Here is a 22,975-nt window from a genome sequence, read left to right as displayed (position 1 = left end):
TTTTACAGACCAAATTCCTAAACAACTGAAGAGTAGGAAGTACTTAATGCACCAGCCTGACTAGCAAATAGGATTATACTTCTTTTCCATAGGAAACAATAATAACACTAATAAAAGAGCAGATAACAACTAATAAGGAGAAGGAAGAGACAAGCAAAACCTTTGACACAAAAGCAAACCTTTGTCACAACTCACCTATCTGTTTCTTTATCTTCAGGCAGCGTGGGAGGCAAAGGCAGGGGTGGCAGTGTGGAGGTTGGTAGTGCAACAACTCGATCCTTCTCCTTGGTTACTACACTTGGTGTACTCAGTTTGCTTTTCTCTTTTACAGCGACAGGGGGCTGTTTTACAGCAGTTACTTTATTCTCCTTTACTGCTGCAGGTTTCTGTTTAGTAATTTTGTCTGCAATTAAATTATTTTCCCCTTTTGTTTCAGGAAGCGATACCTTTGTTTTTGCCTTGTCATTTTTCAAATTTGTGCTGCTTGTAGGAGAAGGCGTATGCTCAGTTTTTACTTTCTTCAGGTCCTTTACATTGTTCACTTGAGGTGCACTTACAGCAGTGTCAGTGTTTCCCTTAGTAGGAGTTGAAGTATTGGAAGCTTTTGCACTGGCTTTGGCTGCCTCAGCAGCTCTTGCTTTTTTGTTTTTGTTCAGCTCAGCAGCCAGGCTACTCTTCAGAGTCAATGTGCTAGGAGAAATACTTGAATGACGACTTCTGGATCTAGACAATCGGTGTCTGCTACGAGACCTAGAGTGCCTTGATGAATATGGACTTCTGCTTCGAGATTTTGCTGACCTCCTGTTTCAAAAAAGTTAAGATTTACCCAGTTAAAATTAGCCTAGCTGCTTTCTCAGTGCATCCGCTTTTCTGATAAACTACTTGTTTAAAAGAAACTATCACCATACTTACAGAGTAAACAAAAATATATCAAATAGGAGAGACCATGCCTTTAAAAAATAATCTAGTTAATTAAGCAAAATTCTGCATCCAAACAGGTTGTTAGAAAATGGTAAACCTTTTTTAGATGCAGTTTCTCCCATTAAAGAACTGCGATATACAAGTATACCTATCTATAGGGCAGATTTTATTTTTTTCCCCTCGCTATTTGTGAGAAATATTTCCTTCTTTAAAGAAAATCTGATCCTATGCAACTTGTGCAGTATATGCAGTAGTTGAGAAAAAAAAAATTAGCTGGCTTTGTAACCAGAATTCAATAAAATGAAACTGATGTTACAACATGACAACAGAAATCTAAACACAACACTGAAGCAGTAATATGCACTGCACCAGTATCTTCTGTTTCAGTTCCAGTTTTCATTAGAATAATTTAGTTGAAAGAAACACTATGGGCTGCAATGTAACTACCTGAACAATAGCAATAAAAATCAGCTTTCCTTTTTCAAAATGTAGCTGTATGCATTTAAAAACAAAAACCAGCCAAACAACAAGTACCCAATGCTTACTGCAGCTCCAGCAAACATAACCCATAAACTGGCCTATGCTTTGCCTGCATCAGAATAGAGACTAACAGAAAGGGGAGGAAAAAGTAATCTAAGCTATCTACAAAATCTCAAAAGGAAAACAACCTAACAGTTAGAAAAGCAAACTTCTACTGTGCAAAACCACCATGTAACATGAACTATTTTTCACCCAATTTTTCAAAGAGATATCCTAATCTACCTAACAGTTTTGATTCAGTTGTCATTAAAAATCAAAAGGGAAAAGAAAAAAAACCATAATTGAAGTGAAGGTCATGGAAATGAGTACAGTAGCCTGATTCACTGCTAACTTACAAAATGTAATGAAATAAATGAAATTAAATGTGGGGGCTTTCATCCATTTCACCATACTAAGAATAGCAAGTGTAGTCACCAAATTTACATATATCGTCTTGATTAAAGTTTGATTGAGATCTATTTCTCTTGAGTGTATCAATTGAAGAGGATGAAAAAGTATAATGAGGATGGAAAAATATATTCATAAGCTGGACAGAGAAAAAATTTCAAGCAACAGCAAAAATAAAACTCCTTGGAGATAAAAGAACTTCAGAGTTCAAAAGATAGCACCGGTATACAGAGGATAACTTTAAAAAAAAAAAAAAAAAAAAAAAGCAACTGCAGTCATTATCCTCAGGACTATTCACCTCTGTCAAATTTGATTTTAGTAAAAACTAAGTTATTCAGTTTTAATTATCAACAAAAGAAATTACATTCAATGCTTCATCTGAACAAATATTTGATATAGTACAGTGATGGTTCTATTTTGTGTGCAGTATCTATTAATCTCCAAATTTAATTTTCCTGCACTAGAAAATGGTTTCTTTTTAAACAAACATAAAATTCACTGGGGTTAGATTCAGTACGAGAGATTCAAAGCAACATATAGGTGTGTGCACTGTACACTTTAGCACAGGTCTCAAAATTGTACACAAAAAAAATTAAAACAGAAACCCCACATGAAGACAACTCTTGGAAACTAACATATTTCAATTTTATGCTAGGAAGCAGGCTTCATAGAATTTTCTGGCACAGCAGGTTAACAAAGACAGATGATTATGACAACAATAATGAGAACAGTTCTTTATATTTCTCAATATTACTTTGGGTTTTTCATACTCCTCACTATTTCTTTGGAAATCTATGTGTACTAAACCCCATAGAAAATTTTGAGAGGTTAGGCCAAAATGAAGTAAAAAAAAGTACACAGCTCCGTAATACACAGTTATGATGGGATAAGTAGGAAGAAAAAGGGCTAAGACTATTCTGACAATATATACACTTCAAAGTCTAGGTCAAAGCTCCCCTCAGAATGCTGTATCACTTTCTGAGAAGAATTATTATCTCAAGCAGAGATATACTGCTACAGATCTGCACCAGATGTAGAATCAATATAATTGTATTTCTCCATCAAGCACAAGCACATAAGCCCCATTAATCCTAAACTGACTTCTATAAATGGCACATCACTTGCTAGGATGTCACTGACCTGTCTTGGAAAACACCTGCTTGCACATCTTGTGTCTACACCAGCTATTTTAAGCTGACTCTTGCTTCTGTTACCTGTAGAGCGCAATCTCCATCCCAAGGATCTCACTGCAACCCTGCCTTACCTGTATTTTTTAAACAAAGTTTAAAACATGTCTAAAGATCTCAAATTCAGTTCTATTTCTTTCCCAAGTACAATAATTTGGGTTTTCTTGGGGAAAAAACGACAACAAAACCAAACTTCCAATTCCTGTTGTTTTTTGAAAGGTGCCCTATAAAAGAAAGTAACCAATGTCAGAAGCAGAAATATGGACATAATTCCACACGCACTAGAAAAGAACAATAGCAGCTTAAAACACTGTTGATGCTGAGACACCTTGACTCTTCCACTTCGGTTCAAAATAGAACAGGTTCATCTTAATCACTACTAAGGATGAAATCAGAAAATCTGTTCAAATGACTAACAGCAAACTCTCACTTATCAGCTACCATAACTTGGTGAGGAAGGGAAAGTTCTGAAAAGCTGAAACAAAAAATAACCTAAATCTTTATACTTAAAAAAAAAAAGCATCTCAAGGAAGGCAAATAATGGAAATTATTTAAGTTTTTTACCAAAATTAGTCAAGGGAGCCTGGGATATAAACATGTATTTATGCAAGCTCAGCATAAATCCAACATTCTCCACCCCAGGTTTCACACTACATATGACTAACGTGTAACTTTCTCATGTCAGAACTGAATCTATATGGGAGACAGTGAATACACATGCACACAAATTTCTAAGTTTCAGTACATGCTAGATCTCTTAAGAGCAGATCAAAATTATAGTAGCCTAATTATAAAATATGCTGAGTATAATCTCTGCAATGCTTTAGTTTTTCCAAAGGTTTTTCATTATTTAATTTTATGTAAGAAAAAAACCCAACATTGCACTACATAGTCCACGTCAGTGCTAATAATCAACTAGGACTTCCTTTGGTATCTCAAAGACCTGTGCAAGAACTGCTTGCTGAACCATGTCTTCTGGGATAGATCCAAGGGAGTTACAGTGAAAACATTAACACTTTCAATGAAATAAACAAATGCTAAACCTTAAGTAAAACACAGTTTTTCCAAAGTGATGGTTATTCAAGTTACAATGATAAAATCCAATGCTTCATAAGCCTAATGATCTTTCAAATACTCCAACTACCACTTTCTTTCATTGGTGACTTCCAAAAGTCACAAGAGAAACTTGCAGGCTAGACAAAAATTGTGTACAAATTTCCATCTATAAAAATGGCACAAAATCAAAATTATGGACTATTTACAAGCTTCCCCTTATAAATGTATACAGAACTCAAGTGTGGAAAAATACAAAACCAAAGCTAACCAATTTACTCTGTTCAGAGCTAACATTCATTTGACATAAAAGATGAAGGCACAGCAGCACAGAAATGGGCTTACAACAACCAGTGTCCAACATTTAACAGGACACTGACATTTTACTGGGACCCTGAAAAAACACCAGAAGAGATACCTGAAGTATACAACACTCAATAAATCTCCCAATAGATTTCTACGAACGTGCATACAGACACATACAAAATGCCTTTTCTGGCTGACATTCATTTGCCACCAACAGTTAGGGGTTCAACACAGTAAACAGGAACAAAAGAACAGTGGCTACAGCTGCACAGAACTGCCTTGCAAATGGCAAACAAACTCAACAAAACAATCCAAACTTCCCCCCCACACATACTATTCCTGGAGAGATCAGGAAGTGTACTAAACCTAAGGGCCACATCTCAGTCTCCCAAACTGAAAGCACCAGCACTTGCTGGTAACAGCTGGGGGGAGTTCCAGTGCTGCTTCCTGTTTGCACCCAGAAGCTCTGCCTCATTTACAAATACCTTTGCTATGCTCAGTCTTTAACAGCCTTCTAATAAGCATCTTGAAGTCACCTAAGTCTATATCCCTGCTAGACTTCATGAGATTCGTAAAATCATTTCTGAACCACACACAGATTTCAATATGATTTTCTATACGAAGGGGGGAAAAGAAAGAGAACAAAAAAAGAAAAGTTGCCTAAAAACTATCAGTAGGATGAACATGCAGTAGAACTAAGGATTTCCTTACATGAAGCTGCTTTGTATTTCCTTCCCCAGGGACAACAAAGCAGTACTAGATAAGCTTGAAAACGAAACTGAAGTAATTATAGAATATTATGTGTAAGTATAAAGTAAAACCTGAAAAAAACAGTTTAAGATATTCTCTACAAAACATGTATGAGAAGAGGCAGATTTAGAGACAGTGATAGAGGAAGGAAAAAAACCTCAGCTTTGCTCTTTTCCATTTTTCAAAACAAAAGGAATGCTTTTCTCCCCAGGAAAAAACAATTAAAAATGTTGGTTTAGATGTAACAGGTCTTACAGCATCCTAGACTTTACTAAACGAACCTAGTTGTTTCTCTTCTGCTGACTGAATACAACGCACTTATGCACAGTATAAAAACTTTCAGAAAATACTAAAGAGTTATTAGTTACAAGTGTAACTGTTACAATGTGCTCCTTCTCCAAGGGCAACGCTTTATTGTGCTTCACTGTTAACCTATTACCAAACAATAGCTTTTAAAAACTAATTTAACCAAAAAAAGCCTAGCATCACTTACATTGTCAAGCACAGAAAGAACTCCAAATAGTAACTTAAAATTCAAAGGTGCTATATATTACTATCTTGATATTTAAAAGAAAAGTGTTACACGTCAGATTTCCAGAATCTCAGTCTCACTCAGCTGACATGCTTCTTCTTGCCATGCTACTTTTCCACGTTTCTTTCTAATCTCCTTATTTTAATAATAAAATTAAAAAGCAGGACATTTTATTTACAAATCAGAACACTCATGCATTATCTTCTCATGTTTGTAAACTTGAAAACCTCTTTTCTCCTTAACTGCTTTAAGAGCAAGCTAAATCCAACATGCCAGTAGCTAGCTACACGTGCTACCCAAGTGCAAACATTGCACTCTGAATCTATCAGGGTCTAGAGAACTGAATAAGGGAACTGATTTTTTGACATGCTAAAAGGATTAATGAGAATAAGAGTAGAAAAACAAGAAAGTGAACCTACCAAAGGATGTTAAAACACCCACTGTGTCCCAGCTCTTTCATCACCAGTAAACAGTGAACTCCTGACTAAGCACTGCCATGTTGCCCTGCATGGTAAGGTCACAGTGTATGAGAAAAGGGAGACCTAAATTTAATCAGCTGGCTTCACCACAGATCTTCCAAGACATTTATAATCATACAGTATCATAAACCACCCTGACTAAACATTCTAGTTCATAGTATAGCTTCCCATGTTGCACTAGCAGGCAAACGTGTAATTATTTTCTTTAAACTATAACAGTAATAGTACTCTCTCACTCAATACCTTATTAATTAACTTCATCAATTGTATCTAACCCCTAGTTCAAGATTATATTCTCAGCAGCTCTGCAACAAAGGACCTACTGAGCTGTTTGGGGCATAAAGACTGCAAAACTTGCCTTACTGATTCAAACTGCAAGTCTTTAAAAGGATCTCCCCCCAAAAAAAAAATCAACCAGCAAAAAGTCAAGTCAATTCAAACACTGTGTACTAGTGTACTAAACACATTGAAAATCATTTGTTTTGGTTCAATTCCCTTCCCACAATAAGGAAAGAAGCAGTGCAATGAGGAAAAGGAAAGGCACATCAAAATGGTTGGGCAACAGGCAAAGTTCACTGCCAAGTAACAGAACACATCTTAATAAATTCAGAATATATACTAGAGTGACAGCCTCAATAGTCACTGGAAAGATAGCTATTTCAAACAGTGACAGCCTACAATTTCCCATTTTATATGCTACAAAGTAGTTTTACTAAACAAGATTAAATAGCTTCGTGTAAACAACAAGCAAAAACCCCCAAACAACTGGAAAAAATGTCTGAAAAATCTCTACTCCTTTAAGTCCAAAAGTAGAATTACTGAATTCAGACTTATTTTTGTATCAGTGTACGTAACCATGTCTTTTCCATGAAGAAATTCAGCATTTACTAACTGAATATGTATTTTACGATTTTCCCTATGCTTGTTTGGGTTTTGCACATAAATGTTCCATATTTTGCAGAGCCTCACTACCACAGACTAGCAACAGCTAGAGAATGAGCTGGCTCTGTAGACCAATAAGAACTCTTCCATGCTTCCTACAAGCAATATCCACAAACCCAGCAGTACTATGCTAGTAGTGCCCCACCCACTTACTTTAAACTAGGCAGATGGGTAGGTGTATCCAAATTTGGAAAAATGTGATTACTCATCTATAAAGCTAAGTGAATTAAAAGTGTGATCACATGACTGAAGTTATGTAAAACAGTCCTTCTGTTCCTGCAATTCCATCCTAAACTAGGTTTCACAGAGAGACCAAGTTTGTTTATTTGTCAGCCATGGGGTTTTCTTCCCCTCCCCCCCCTTTTTTTTTCTTGACAATGTTCTTAAAAAACCCTGTCAGTTTTTCAGTAGGGCAGTAAATAACTCATAATTTTGGTATTATGGAAGAATTTCCATTAGAAAATGTGCATGTGCTACTTTAGAACAGCTGTGTTACTATCCACAAGAAAATACAGCAATACAAATCCACCAGCAGCAAGCAGAGGTTTGTCCAGCAAGCACAAAAAGCCCAATCAGTTTGCAGAAAACATTTACTGCCATTATAATGGAAAAGGCAATTAGTCTATAATTCAAAGAAAATTTTCCAAGCGTGGAATGCATATCTAGTATCTTTGCTTCTCTTCAGAAGCCAGACAACACCAAGACCATGACTGAGAGTCACTGCTGCAATGCAAATGCCTGAATCCTCAGCAGAGCTGTTGCTGCTGCTCAAGACCAGCAATTCAAATGGTTGAAGCTGACTTCACTTATTTCTCTTCACCTGTTTACTAGAAGTTTGTAAGCAGCTCAGAGACCCAGATGAAATAAGTCAATGCTTTAGGCACATGAGTTTTCCAAGCATGCTAGAACTACTTCATTCTCATTTTCTACATACCAAAACAACTAGGTAATTTCTAAAACACTACAGAAGACACATATATGAGATATAGAACTAAAAGAGCAGAAAGACTTGCAGTCTGGAATGCTAAGTCACAAAGTTCTTACTGTCTTGACACCACTATATCTGGATACAAGCCCAGAATTAAGCCTTTAAATCACCCAGATGCAGCAAGACAGGTGCTGCAGGAAGCTGCCCTCATAAAACCATAATATTCTATAAACTCTAAGGCCACTATACCATTGTCTAAACAACAAGAAGAATTTTTTCAGCATTTTGGGTGCCATACCAGAGTAAAGGGAAAAAAAACCAAAACAACAAAACAAAAAACAAACAAAAAAACCACAAAAAACCCCACCAAAAAACCCAGTAATTACTGTTTTGAATGGCTAAAACAAATTTGGTTTCTGTGAAAATGACATTTTTACAATGAATGCCACATTAGGACAGAGGGATCTTACTTTCTGCACATGGAAACCTCTTCTTTCCACTTGGCCATTCCAATCCCACGCCAATATACCTGACAACCTGCATTTGTTAGCTAAGTACTTTATCTGTATGTAAAGACTGGATGCAAATTACAGTTTAACTGGAAGAAGGAAGGTGTGAAGGAACAAAGCTAATTCTTAGAAACAGATCTGCAGCTCACACCACAGAGACAGTATAAAAATCAGGCAGATTTAAACTCTCATGCTTCAAATCACAGGCCCACTACTAAAAGAAAAAAGGAACACTTAGTTCTCTGTCCCTTGCACAAAGCCTCCTGCACCTTCTACCACAGCTCTATGAGCCAGTGCATAAGATGGGAGGGATCCTAGCATACAGTTTTGCTTATCTTAATCAGCCTTCTTATTCCAAAATTTAAGCATCTACAGAATCTAGAGCATTTAAGTCAAATTACGCATTTAACATTCCTGCTATTCAACTATTCAAATCATCTTGAAAGACTATCCTTAACCACTTGTAACAGGCTCTCTGGGAACAACCACCATGATGATGATGAGCTGTTTGTTTCAGAGCACTCCCAGTGTTCTCTGCTTGAAACACTCCATTGTTTACAAAAGTATTACATACGACCCTACCTTAAAACAATTGCTATATTTCTCCAAAGCCACTTTTGTTCTATCCCTGGCAACAAGGTAGCACACAGTTTTGTTACTTTGCTCTTTAAACAGCATTTGATGCACCCCCAGGACAAGCAGACCTTACAAACTGCAAGTGAAACACAGGAGTGGCTTCAGCATCCTCACTGGATACTCAGCAGGACACCCCCAAGAGTAACTGACACAAAGTGCTCATTAACACCAGAGAACAGTCCTCAGACAAGCCACCAGGTAATGCCTCATAAACAAAATTCTTGCCAGCAGAATGGCAGATCAGTTGATACATTTAAAATTGAAGTTGAGATGTGAACTTAAATATGGCTATAAACAATAAGGCAGGAGTAAGATTCCAAGATTGGAAATTAAAATCTTCAGTTATAAATATGCACTAAGCAAATACTATACACTTCCAGTGGTTTTGAAGAGCGTTAATGCTGCAACACTGTATCCAATTAGAGATACAACTTAATTTCCTCTCCACATAAAACCCAAAAGGTCACAGCAATACCAATCTTTACATTCCGAGTTCCCACTAACAGTAAGAAAACGATGTGCAAGAACACATCGAGTATACATGGGTATATAAGCTTACTGGGGAAAGTCCTTAATTTCACAGGTTGTGTAAAGCATAAAAGACAATTTAAGAAAACGTGACATCAGCTAATTTTCCTAGCAAAATGAAGTTTTTCTATAGACTTCTAACACGAAGACCTCTAACCTCTTGTTTGCTCTTTGGATTAGTGAGAATTATTTTGAAGACGAATATATTTAACACACATCCTTTCATACAGGCAAATAAGATACGTAAAAATGTACCTCAGAATCTCTGTACTTCATAAGCAAAGATTTAAAAATCAAAATTAGTCCTTCCTGTCCTCTGAGTAGCATCCTCATGTCATCACTCTCTTCTGAAAATGTTCTCATGCCCTTTAATATTTAAAAAGCCTTTTCCTAGCTAGGTGGTCTCCTACGGAGCAAAAGTAGCTGCAGGAGCGTTACAGACACCCTCATCTCACTTTCTGTCGGAGACAGCACAGGATGATCTTTGCATGTGACCCACTCCCCTTCCCCCACACCAGCTTTCTGGCAGCGAGATGGAGGGCTTTTGTTGCTAGATACAAGCCTCTCCAGCCTGCCCTCCAGCCCAGCCCCAACCGTGACTCCCCCCCTCCCCACGCCGAGCCCCGTCCCCGTTTTTCTCTCCCTCCTGCCCCCCGCGCCCAGACTCACCGGATAACGGGGCTGTAGGGGCTCCGCGACCGGCGCCAACTGCTGTACGGGCTGGGCGACACATCCCCGCCGCGCTCGTAGGAGCTGTGCCGGCTGTAGCTGGGGGACCGGCGGCGACTGTACGGGCTGAGGGGCGAGCGGCCGCCCACCGGGCTGAGCGACTTGCGGCTCCGCTGGCTTTGCGAGGAGCGGTGCAGCGGGGGACTATCATCCCGGCCGGGGCTGGGGGATGAGCGCTGCCGCCGGTAGGCCTTGGGCTCGGGCTTGTCGTCTCGGTAGGCCTTCGGCGGGTCCTTGTAAGCCGACGGCGGCTCCTTGGCCGCTTTAGTCCGGCTCCGGTGCGCCTTGCTCTCCCGCTCTTTCCTGCCGCTGCTAGGGGAGGCGAGGGAGCCCTTCCTGCGGCCGTCGCTGCCGCCGCCGCTGCTCTTGAGTCCCTCCCGGTCCTGGCTCCCGGTGTGATTGTGGCGGCTGCGGGACTTAGAGGAGGACGAGGACACCTCGGCTCCCCCGCGGCCCGCCGACGCCCCCTCCTGCTGCGCCTTCTCCTCCCCCCGCCGACGATGCTCCCGGTGCCGCTCCTTGGAGCGGCCGCTACTACTGCGGTGCTCCCGGCGGGACCGGCCGCTCCGCTCCGCCTCTCCCCTCTGGCGCTGGGTCCCGCCGCCACCGCCCGAGGAGGAGGCCGGGCTCCCACCGCCGCTGCCCGCGCCGCCGCCGCCGGCCGCGCTGCCGCCCACCAGCCCTTCGGACTGGGAGCTCACGTCGTCGTACTCCTCCACCAGCGTGCTCAGACCCCCACTACCGCGCCGCTTCTCTGCCTCCTGGGTCCCACCGCCGCCGCCCCCGCGGCCCCGCCGCCGCTTGTGCCGGGATCCCGAGCGCCGCTTGCCCCGCGGCCGCTTGCGCTCCCCCCCCTCCCCGCAGCAGGAGGAGGCGCCGGTGGCCGCCAGGAAGAGCAGGGACTGCGGCGGCAGCGGCGGCTGCAGGAGCGGGGGCTGCAGGAGGGGCGGCTGCAGGAGCGGGAAGAGCAGCGGGTGAGGGGCCGGCGGCGGAGGGGGAGGCTGCGGCTGGGCCGCGAAGCGCTTCCGTCTCCGGTGATGCAGCCGCTTCTTGTCGGCCGCCGCCTCCACCGCCGAGCTGCTGCCGCCGCCGCTCCCCCAGCCTCGGCTTCCCCCGCTCCCGCCGGCCGCCGCGTCCGAGGTGCTCGGCATCGAGCTCACTCACAGCCGAGGACGAGGACGCGGCCAAGCGAATCCGCCGCCGCCCTTAGGGCGCTGCCGAGGCCATGGAGACCCGCCGCCGCGCACACACAGGAGGGACACCCGCCGGCCAGCACCGGGGCCCTGCTCGCTGCCTCGCTTCCCAGCCGGCCGCCGGGTCCCGGCCCGCCTCGCAGCCCGCCCGGCCGCGCTTCCTCACGTGGGGCCGCGCCGCCACATAGGAGGGGGTCGCTGCGCCCGCGCTCGGGCCGGGGCTCGGCGCCGGCCGGCGCGACGGCGGCGGAGCGCCGGTAGCCAACCGCGGGCCCGGCGCGGCCTCCCACAACGCGGAAGTGTTTCCTGGCGGCGGCCTCCTCACTCCATCATCCCGGACCGCGGCTGCCTCATCCGGCGCCGGGCGGCGCTGAGCGGAGGTTCGGACTCCGGGCGCGGGCCGCGGGGCCGCCGCCGCTTCCTCCCGCACCCGCTCGCCGGCCGGGCGGCGGGGTCAGGCCGGGCCGTGTCGGGCCGCCGGCGGGCGGCAATGTCCGAGGCGACGCGCGGCCCTTGCGCTGGGCCAGAGACCCCTTACCCTGCCCGGTGGGTCCCAGCAGCCCGGTCCCGAGTCGCCGGCGGCCGAGAGCGGTGGCGCGGCCTGGGCGGAGCGCGGGGGTGACACACGCATACACACGCACCGGGGACACGGCCCGGCGGCCAGCGGCGCATGCGCAGCGCCGGCGGCCGGGGGGGGGACTCGCACCGCGCCAATCGCGCGCGGGGCTGACGCCCTGGCCCGCATGCCCGGAGCCGGGAGAGCCGCCCCGCCCCGCTCTCGCGAGATCTCAACACCTCCTTCTTTCCCCCCCTCCCTTCCCACCCTTTACCCCTTTCCCGTCCCGGGCGGCTCTCGCGAGATCTCGCTGCTCGCAGTAGCTGCGCCGCCGTTGCCCCACGGGCGCAGGGCCCGGGCGCTTCCGGGTACGGGGCTCCGAGGTCGCTTCCGCCGGAGGAACGCGGAGCCGAACCGAGCAGTATAGTACCGAGCCGAGTCTTATGCCGGGGCTGGCCGCCTCACCGGGCCTTCTCCCTCTTTGTCCACTCCAGCGCTCTCTGGAGGTGGTTGAGGAGGCCGCCGTGTGAGAGGGGGTGGAGGTGGGTGAGGCGTCCCGGGCTGCTGAGAGATGTCGGGTCATGGGGCGCTCGTCCCCCGGGGTAGGCAGCGGAGGGGCGGCCCGAGGCCTCGGCACACCGGTGTCTCTCCCGGTGCGGGGAAGGCCTGGCCGGCCTGTGCCGTGTGTTGCGTGTGTGCGGGCACGGCAGCGCCGCCCCTGCCAGGTGCCATGGAGGCCTCTGCTGAGAAGTCCTGACGCTCAAGCTGTGTGCACATAATTTGCGTTTTAATATATCCCTTTAGGTTTTTTATATAGTTATAAAAACATACTTAGGCTAAAAAGTACCTTATTGTGTCCCTGCACCTGGCCCGTGCAGATACCAGGCGTGAGCAGTAGCAGGAAGCTCATTCTGGGGGTCTGTGCAAACCTCAGGAAGGTCAACAAGAGCAAGTACAAGGTCCTGCACAAATACAGTGTGGTTGTAGAATGGATTGAGAACAGCCCTGAGGAAAAGGACCTGGGGGGGTGTGTGTGTTGGTTGATGAGAAGTTCAACATGAGCCAGAAATGTGTGCTTGCAGCCCAGAAAGTCAGCTGTGTCCTGGGCTGTATCAGAAGAACCAGGACCAGAATGTCAAGGGAGGTGATTTTCCGCCTCTACTGCATCCTTACCAGACCCTACCTGAAGTACTGTGTGCAGGTCTGAAGCCCCTGACAGAAGGACATGGAGCTGTTGAAATTAATCCAGAGGAGCATCGCAAAGATGATCAGAGGGCTGGAGCACCTGTCTTGTGAAGACAGGCTGAATGTTGGGATTGTTCTGCCTGGAGAAGGCTGAACTTTAGACATCCTTTCAGTACGTGAAAGGGGCCTACAGAAAAGCTGGGGAGGGACTTTGTACAAGGACATGTAGTTATAGGACAAGGAGTAACAGCTTCAAGCTGGAAGAAAGTAGATTTAAGTTAGACACGATGAAGAAATTCATCAGTGTGAGGGTGGTGAGACACCACACTGGTTGCCCAAGAAAGTTATGGATGCCTCACCCCTGGAAGTGTTCAAGGGCAGGCTGGATGGGGCTTTGAGCAACATGATCTAGTGTGAGGTGTCCCAGCCCACGCAGGGGGATTAGAACTAAATGATCTTTAAGGGTCCCTTCAAACCATTTAAAATATTTTATGGTTCTAGGATGCTTTCCTAGTGGCTTTCAATTTAAAATGCTGCAATAGAGTGTAAATTGCCTTCAGAGTGTATCAGAAAGTAGCAGAAAAACACACAAGCTCGAACTTCCCACCTTCCCCCAGTTTGCAGTATTCCTTTCCTGGGATTTTTCCAAAGTTGAAATTGGTATTAAAAATGTTAAAGCCTTTAAAGTTCCAAGAATTGTCATTTTTTGGAAAACCCAAGAGTGAAATGCCATGGTGGAGAGAGTATCAAGCTTGCGGAGGGGTTAGTTTATTATACAAAGTGAGAAAAAACAGGGTTTTAAGCATTTTTTCAAAACAAGGTATTTGAGAATTTTGTGTATATTTCTACAATGAAAGATCTAATGTGTCACTTGAGAAGACAGAACTCAGGAGAGGTGTGCTATTGAAATTTCATTTCAAAGTTAATTCTATTAGGAGAGAAAGATTTCATTTCATAAAAAAATTTATAGGAAGGTGTTCACTGCACAAGATAAAAAGCAGCTCTAAATTCTCCACTAGCAAGCTAAAGCATGAATTCCTCTCCAGTTAGTAATTTTCCTATGAAGGATGCCAAAAGTTTTAAATGCATTTGGATTTAAAAGTCAGTTTTCCTCTATTCAAGCACAACATGAGCAAATGCCCAGCTGGTGCTGCAGGTAGAAGTGCACGGAACCTTTAGGATGTCCATGAGCCAGCAATGTGCCCTTGTGGCCAAGAAGGCCAATGGCATCCTGGGGTGCATAAGGGAGGTGGCCAGTAGGTCATGAGAGGTTCTCCTCCCCCTCTACTCTGCTCTGGTGAGGCCACATCTGGAATATTGTGTCCAGTTCTGGGCCCCTCAGTTCCAGAAGGACAGGGAACTGCTTGGGAGAGTCCAGCACAGAGCAACCAAGTTGATGAAGGGAGTGGAACATCTCCCTTGTGAGGAAAGGATGAGGGAGCTGGGGCTCTTCAGCTTGGAGAAGAGAATGAGGGGTGACCTCATTAATGTTTATAAATATGTAAGGGGTGAGTGCCAGGAGGATGGAGTCAAGCTTTTCTCAGGGCTGACTGACAATAGGACAAGGGCCAGTGGTTATAAACTGGAGCATAGGCAGTTCCATATAAATATTAGGAAGAATTTTTTCTCTCTGTGGATGACAAAGCACTGGGACTGGCTGCCCAGGAAGGTTGTGGAGTCTCCTTCCCTGGAGACATTCAAAGCCCAACTGGATGTTTCCTGTGTGACCTCCTGTAGGTGACCCTGCTCTGGCAAGGGGGGTTGGACTCAGTGATCTTTTGAGGTCCCTTCCAACCCCTGACTTTCTATGATTCTATGATCTTGAGGTCTGCAGGTTGACATTTCAAAGACAGACCCAAAGTATTCACCTGGTGGTTTGTGTAATCATAGTGGGATTTTTGTTTCTAATTTCTCCCTTAAGTGAAATTGGAAATTTAGTATTTATAATATGCTAAGAAAGGAAGGCAGCTTGGTCAATACACTGTTCATTTTAAGTGAAGCCAATTCACGTATAGGCTATTAGTTCACCAGAATTTACAGCACAGTTAAGTTAGATGAGAGAACAATTACACTTCTCATTTTCAATGAGCTCTCAAATGTTGGGAGTCTGCAAGGGAAATAAAAAAAACCCACAAAGTCCCAGGTGAAGGACAAAATTATTTTTTCTCCTAGATAAAGGCAGTGAGTTAAACACAGGGTTTAGTGATGCGTGCCAGAAGACATAAACAGACTTCAAAGAATGGCTTCCTTCCTGGTAACAAACTGCTTGATCATTGCTATTGTTCATGACCAGCAGAGCTGCTGCAGAGGTATCAAGAAGTAAACCTGTATGTTGTTTTCTTAGTCATTAAGAGCGGCTATAGGAGGAGACCTAATAAAAGACTTCTGACATGCCAAGTTTGCTGCTACTACTGTGCAATACTGTGCACCACTGCCCCACAGTCCTGCTGTGAGTCCAAGCAAATTTCCATCCTGGTGCATGGTGTTACTGGTGCCATTCAGACTGAGTACATCCTCAATCTGGTTGCTGTTAAGAGCAAGAGGCAAAAGGCAGATTTAGGATTACCACCCCTCTATCCTTTGTTTTACACTAGAAGTCAATATAGTGGAGAGAATCTCTTGTGAGTACAGCTCATCTCTGGGCTGCTTTGTTCCACAGAGCAACACCAGCAGCACTTTCACAACATTAAGAATTTGCATACTTGCTAATCAGGTAAAACCAAACAGTATCCTACACATAGTATGATAAAGAGTTTTTAAAGGTCACAGGAGTTACACATTTTGTTCACTTACAGTATGCAGTGGCCTGGTTCCTCTAGGGGAAGTGATGCCCCTCACCCTTCCCAGTTTGCCCAGTGTACTAATTAGGTTCTGATCACCAAAGCAAATTTAGGATACAATGAGCATCCTTTTAACTGTTTTCAGAAGTGAGTACTGAACTGATGACTTCCATATAGTGATAGCTTATTTCTAAATGGGTAATGTTCTTCTCCAGTCCAGCAGCAGAACCAGGAACAGGATAACATTGTTTTTTCCATCCAATCAGTATTAAAATGTTTTCAGGGATGGGGTTTCTACCACTGCTGTGGTCAACCTGTTCCAGTGTTTCTCCACCCTTACTGTAAAAAAATTTCTTCCCAATATTTAGTCTGAATCTCTTGTAGTTTAAAACGATTGTTACTCGTTGTCCTATCGTGACAGGCCCAGCTAAAATGTCTGTCCTGTCTTCCTTACAGGTGCCCTTGAAGAACTGAAAGGCTGCAATACTTAAAAGGCTGAATATGGGCTGAAACACTCAGGATATCCCACAGTGATAAAGTGATTCCTTCCTGGAACAGCACATAGACTGGGAGAGATGCTGGATAGTAAACTCAATCCTTGGGACTGATCCTAAGGAAGAACCTTAAGGTGAACCTTACTTTGTTTCCTCTTTCTTAACCATGTGAAGCAGAGCAGTAGAATGGCCTCACCCAGCCCCCTGGGCAGGGCTCTGTGGCAGTGTGCCCGCCTGGCCCTGCTTCTACTGCTCTGCATTAGCTATGGGACTGGAAAATGGCTGTGCAGGGCACTAAGGTTTCAGTCAGACCTATTATGTCTCCAATAATAATGAATGCATGCTAAATTTTTGTCATGTTTAATATTACTCAGGAGAGTTTTGCAAGGTAAATGATTGTTCAGTAGCTACATTGACTTGCTATGGTCAAAATAGTCACTAGAGAAAAAAAAATACACAATGCAGCCAAGGAATAATAGCAGGTCCAACTTGAAAGGGAGCTCCAAAAGGCAGTGTAGAATAGCCTACTGCCAGGTGATTTTTCCTTATTTTATTTCTTATATTTCCTTCTTGTCAATTTGGAGGAGGTGTAAGAACTTTTGCTGAACAAGCAACTGGGAGGAAATTACTCCTATTAGAGTGCTTAACACTGAACAGTAATTTCATTGCATCCTGAAAAAATTTTTTTTTTTTTTGCTATCTTGCACTACTGAAACTGACTTCAGTTTAGGGTATTTCAGTTTTCCTCCTTGACTTATGATTTCAGACACGTAACAAAGTGCATTTTGCTTTTTCATGATTTTATTGGATTTTGTGACTGGAGCTGCTGCTCTGCTCCCTATACTTAATTCAGTAATTTATACTTATATTATAAAATTATATTATAAAATTGTATTATATTTATAATATATATTATATTATATTTATAATATATTATATTTATATATATATTTATAATATATTATATTATAAAATTATATTATAAAATTATATAAAATTATACCTAATTCAACTTAATTTGTTGTTTTTCCTTAGGGATTTCATAGTCTTCTGACTACCTAATTGCAGTTAGCTATCTATGTACACACTAACTATGTTTCTCTGGAAAACATGACTTAAAAATAAATAAAACCAAAAAACCCTACCCCTTTGCCACTGTTGTCTTTCGGCCCCTTGAATCCCACCAATGGTTTCCTTTCTCTTTCTAAACCCAAGCAAAAGTGTTCCTCCTGTCCAGGTGCTGTACATCACCCACTTCCAGAAAGCCTCCTTGTACTAGTGTGTTATTTTACTCCACCCTTCATCTCTCTGTTCAAACTCACACTTCTTACAAACATCAGAGCATTCATTACGTATTTCTCTGGTTGTGCTCACACACAAACACACACACACACACAGACACACACACACACACACAGACACACACACACACATCCTTTCCTTCATGCTTTCTCCTAAGAGGCATCCCACATGGTGAACAACCACATTCATTTTCCTCTTCTTTAGCAATGTCCTGTAGGAAGGTACAGGAAAGAGCCTGGTGTGCTGGCCCACCTGCCTCTTCAGGAGAGAAGGTCATGGTCCAAGAAGGATTACTCTGAGCTAGACAGTGATGCATTTATACTTTCTCAGGCTTTATTTATTTATGAACATGCTGTGCATCATGAAAATTCTACTCAACTTAGGGGTCAGTAGCAGCACACCTTGTATTTTCCTCACTGTGTTAAGTGATGTACTTCCCAGACTTCATCAGTGGCTATTGTGGAATAGTTTACGTTCCTCTAGTGGACCAAAGATTTTCTCAGATTTTCTGATATCCTTTGCTGTTCATACCAGATGTGTATATTCAGGAGCTGTGAAGAGGTTCTCCAGTCTGTGTTGCAGAACATGCAGAAGCACACTCAACAAACCAAGTATACACCATCAGGCTTGTGCCACATAAGAAAAAACCAAAACCCAAAACCCCAAGAACCCTATATCATAAGGACAGCTGTAGACACCATGGATAATTACATAGGACACATCTGGACCATTCAACTCAGACTGCAATTTCCAATTTACTCTGAGGCATTTACTTGCATTTCTGGAGCAAGAATATATTGTTTGAAAGAGTTGTGTGATTAGGAGTAGAGCACTGGCATTTTCACATGTGGAGCAAGCCTCATGACATGTTGGAGAAGCATCTTAACTGGAAGATAAGCTGATAATGGTAAGTTCACTATGGCTGTGAGGTTGCTACACCAGGTTGTAGAAGGATTTGCCTACAGCAGTCATGTCAGTGTTGTCAGGTCTCAGCCATCAGGTGATGGCAGCATAGGATTTGACAGTGAAAACTTGGAGAAATCCGTAGGTTCCTGATAGAGCAAAGCAGACCTGAAACAGATTCCTTCCAGAGACTGAAATTTTTCAGAAGCATTGAAGACATTGATGGCATAGAACCAGTTGTTGGCTTCCCAAAGAGCCAGAAATTTTAAGATACATTACAACTTGTTTCCCCAAGTCTTAGTGGGGAAGAGTAAATAGGAGGGAAAGGAGTACCAGAGAAGTTATAAGGTACATTTTGGCAGTGACACCTGTGGTGGGAACCAGTGCTCTGAAGAGATTGTTCCACAAGCTGGAACCCTATAGGAATGGTGTGCAAGGTATTATCATATGGTCTGCTGATGAAAACAGTGGTAAACACTGTAGGAAAAAACACTTGGGAAAGATAAAGCCAAAATACCATCAGCTTCAAAAGTATTTGGATGCAAGCTCTAAAATATGAGCCCTTAGGATTTCTTCAGCAGCCATCCCATGGAAGGACCCTAGGCTAATTCTTAGGTAATTTTTACTTTTTTAACTTTTTAGTCATACTCTGTTTTTATCCAAATTCTTTCTTGGATCTGCAAAAGTGAGGTAAGGCTCTCGAGTCTGTTCTTATTGCCTATCCAACATCTTTAATGGAATACAATTGATGCTGAGTTGGTCATGTGCAAAGGAGGAGTCTGTGCTGCATGCTTCATGGACAATGTTACTGCTTCTGTTTTGGTTAATGTTTTTGTTGTACATCCTTCCTTTTTTAAAGTTTCAGTGTCCTGTCTTTGTCACCATGATGTGTAATGTCCTTGGCAACACCCTTCTGGTGCAAGACAAACTGTCCATTTATCAAGATAAAGAGAGTTAGGAAGAGTTTTCAGTATTTGAAGATCTTAATTTTTCAGCAGAATTCCTCAGGACTTGTTTGTTGATCTGGCAGGGATTTTTCCTTAGGGTTGTTTATTTGGTTGGTTGTTTTATGGGGGGTAGGGATGGAGGAAGATACATGGTTTTCTTTTTCTCCTGAGCAGTAACAATTATTCTTCAACGTTTTGTTTCCAGTCTTCCAATATCAACCTGTGTTTTATATTATAAAAACAATCTGATTTCCCCTTAGCACAGAGAGCTAGAAATTAACATTTCTGTGGTGTCTGTAACACCTGGCCTGAATTTAGTTATTCTGGGGTGCTGGATTCTTTTTAGTTGAGTGCGTGTCATCATTTGAACGGGAGGAACTAAAGCAGGAGGCAGAACACAGAGGGAGGGATCTGTTCCTTCCCATTTCCTGCCCAAACTCCATAAATATCAGGAAAATCAGCACCTCCTCCTCTTTTCTTTCTGCTTGCTGCTGACTGCGCTGCTCTTCCCCTCTGCTTCTTTACCACCAGCTTGCTACAGGCTCGATTGGGTTGTGTGTGTGTGTGTATATTTGTATATATTTGTATATATTTGTATATATTTATATTCTTTGTTACTTTATTCCTTATGTTATTACCCGTCCCCTGTGTAAGTAAATCTGTATCCAACTGTTTTCCATTTCCAACTTAAAGTCTCCAGTCTTTATTCCCCTTGTATCTTCCCTCTGTGCGTAGGGGGGGAATAGAGTAATTCTGTCCTTACATTTGTGGTCTGCCCAAACTGCTAAGCCAGGACAGTGTGCAAATCTAAGAAGACATCTTATTTTTACTCTCTGAAATGCAGTATGCATTCATGTCTTGCAACTATTTTACAAAGTAGTCTGAGGTCTACATGTACTGCCCTGTTTAGTTTTAGGTGGTTTTTTTGTTACTACTTCTGCTGTTTCTTGATTGCAGTGGTGTTTGAATCTTGCCCTAAGATTGTCTAGTGACTAAAGTGCAATAATTTGTGTTTCCCAGGGCACTGTGGAAAGTTGGCTGTATTAAATAAGCCAGCATTTGTTCTTCCCAACCAGAAGAATATTTCTATAAACTGGGAACTCAGATGATGGAAAAAAAGGGGATAAAGATCTGTGTATTGGTTGATCAGGAGACAAGTTCTGGTCATTCGTATTCAGAGAAAAACAAATTCACCACAGGAGCAGAAAAGGCTTTGAAGATCATCAGTGATACCAAATTCTTAATTTGTGGGGACATTGGCAGAGCATGGTCAGTCTGGTATAACAAAGGAGGACATCACACTGTTCTGTAAATATAGCACATGGGTGGGAAAGAAGATAAACACCTAGAAAGAAAAACAGTTTGTACTGAGACAAAATTAGTGCAGGCAGATAAAAGCAGTCAATAATTACAGTCTGGAAATGCATGGGGGTTTGTTCATGAAAAGGATGGGGTTTGGAGTCATCTGCTAGTAGAAGAAACCAAACAGAAATCCAACAAGGGATGGAGTGTCCCAAATTCATGAAAGGGATTTAATTGTTTATGAAAGTGATGTAGTTGCCTGTGGCAGTAGGATCCTGAACATAATGAAAAATAATAGTTTTCTCTGTCACATGCCTTTGTAGCTAGTTACTGCTAGGGTTTTGGCTTTTATAATAGTCTGTTGTATGCACCTTTCCGCCCTGGGATGTTGTTCAGATCTTCTGCTTGAGGAAAAAGCTGAGGTAAGAGCCTGAAGCAGGCTACTTGAGAGAGGAGAAATTCACTGTTCTAGAATAGCTATCATTAGTCAATATGACATACTTCACCTTTTTTCATTGAGTAGCAAAATGCACCTAGTTCACAACTTTCAACCATTTTTCCTTGTTTGAATATCAGGAGGAAAAGAAGCAAGACCTCCCAAGGCTTTTCTTGTGGAATATGCATGTCTCTCAACATCTCTTCTCCTCCTTTTAAGGCATCATTTCAAAACAAAATCAAACAACAAAAATGTCTTCCATGCATTTAGTCTTCCATTTCATTTCTTAGGGTTTTACTGCTAACTAGCATCAAAATGAGCAGAGCTTTCTGACTTTTCAGCCCATGAACCATCTCCTAAAACATCTCTCCTGCTAATGGGAGACACTTGCACAGTTACTACTCAGGCCAGCTCCTTTGGGAAAGCAATCTATTAATTCTTCCCAAAGCTGTCAGGCAAAAAACTAAGTGGTTGATACCAACTTCATCCAGTGCTGAAACAGTCTTAGCAATGGATGAAAAGCAATCTGCTGTCCTCTACAAACTCAGAGCATGGAGTTTAATTTTTAACTTCCCAGTGCGCAAACAGTCAGAAAAATCACCTCATTTCTTAATTCAGGATGCATCCCCTCTGCTGACTGAGCAGGCTCAGAGGTACCAGGGCCTTGACTCACTGAGACATGCTGGAACCAGCTGAGGGAGCAGCAAACACCTTGCAGCCTACTTTGGATTTGACACCTAATGCTTGGTGGACATCATTTGCCTGATCCCTAAAATAAGAAGGGCACTGACGGGTTTGAAGCCACGATGGCTCCCTAGGCAAACTGCTTTGCATAAAAGCTACCCTAGAGGTCAGCATAGCAAAAAACTTGAAACCAGAGGCTGAGTTCACAGGACTACCTCAGCTGATAAGAAATGTTCTGTAGTCCTCCAAGTGCCCTCCCTAGGCATTGCCACTGAATTGCTGCTCTTGGGATAAATCCTAATTCTAAAAGTAAACTGAAACAATTAATGTCATTTCCCACTCAAATTTAGCGATGAAAGATAGTGTTTTTTAACAACTGATACAGCCTGGGAATGTGATATGATGATTCTACACCTCAAGTAGAGAATTCTGCCTCAGAAGTTATGGAATTTAACTTTTCAGATGTGCCAAACATTTAGATTTAAAAATAAAGGCCAAGAAGCCCATAAGACTATTTCTAGTTTTGCAGCAGACACGTGAGCAAAACACATTAGAAAACCTCAAAACTTCCCCTCCCTACTCCTTCCACAGTAGGGAGTGTGGAACAGTACATGCTGAGCAGATTTCCCTCTGGTGACATTTCTCCCCAGCTGTGTGCTAGCAGAAGGCATAGAATTCCCACAGCCATGTCCCAGCCTGCCTCTGCCTCTGTCGTGTTGCAGGAAGGGGGCATGCACCTCCTGATAAGGGTCAGAATGGTGAAATG

At 43.2% G+C, this 22,975-nt stretch overlaps 1 protein-coding gene and 1 long non-coding RNA gene across 13 annotated transcripts in view; one reads left to right on the top strand and one right to left on the bottom strand.

Annotated features, from left to right (window-relative positions):
• Window positions 1-11,711, bottom strand: part of CDK13 (cyclin dependent kinase 13) — a 45,874-nt gene extending 34,163 nt beyond the window's left edge. For all 12 annotated transcript variants that reach the window (XM_071736161.1, XM_071736162.1, XM_071736151.1 and 9 more), the window contains exons 1-2: window positions 10,368-11,711; window positions 196-801 (exon numbers count right to left, since the gene is read on the bottom strand). In XM_071736161.1, the coding sequence (XP_071592262.1) occupies window positions 196-801; window positions 10,368-11,578 (1,817 nt within the window). In that variant the 5' untranslated portion in view covers window positions 11,579-11,711. The remainder of the gene's footprint in view (window positions 1-195; window positions 802-10,367) is intronic.
• Window positions 11,712-12,478: 767 nt separating this feature from the next.
• On the top strand, window positions 12,479-16,763 carry LOC139792582 (uncharacterized). Its single transcript, XR_011724317.1, has 2 exons — window positions 12,479-12,718; window positions 16,598-16,763. It is a non-coding gene; the product is annotated as an uncharacterized lncRNA (long non-coding RNA).
• The last annotated feature ends 6,212 nt before the right edge of the window (window positions 16,764-22,975 follow it).

The sequence above is a fragment of the Heliangelus exortis genome, chromosome 2 (assembly GCF_036169615.1).
Source record: "Heliangelus exortis chromosome 2, bHelExo1.hap1, whole genome shotgun sequence".
Classification (NCBI taxonomy): domain Eukaryota; kingdom Metazoa; phylum Chordata; class Aves; order Apodiformes; family Trochilidae; genus Heliangelus; species Heliangelus exortis.
This window is presented reverse-complemented; position numbering and strand designations above follow the sequence as displayed.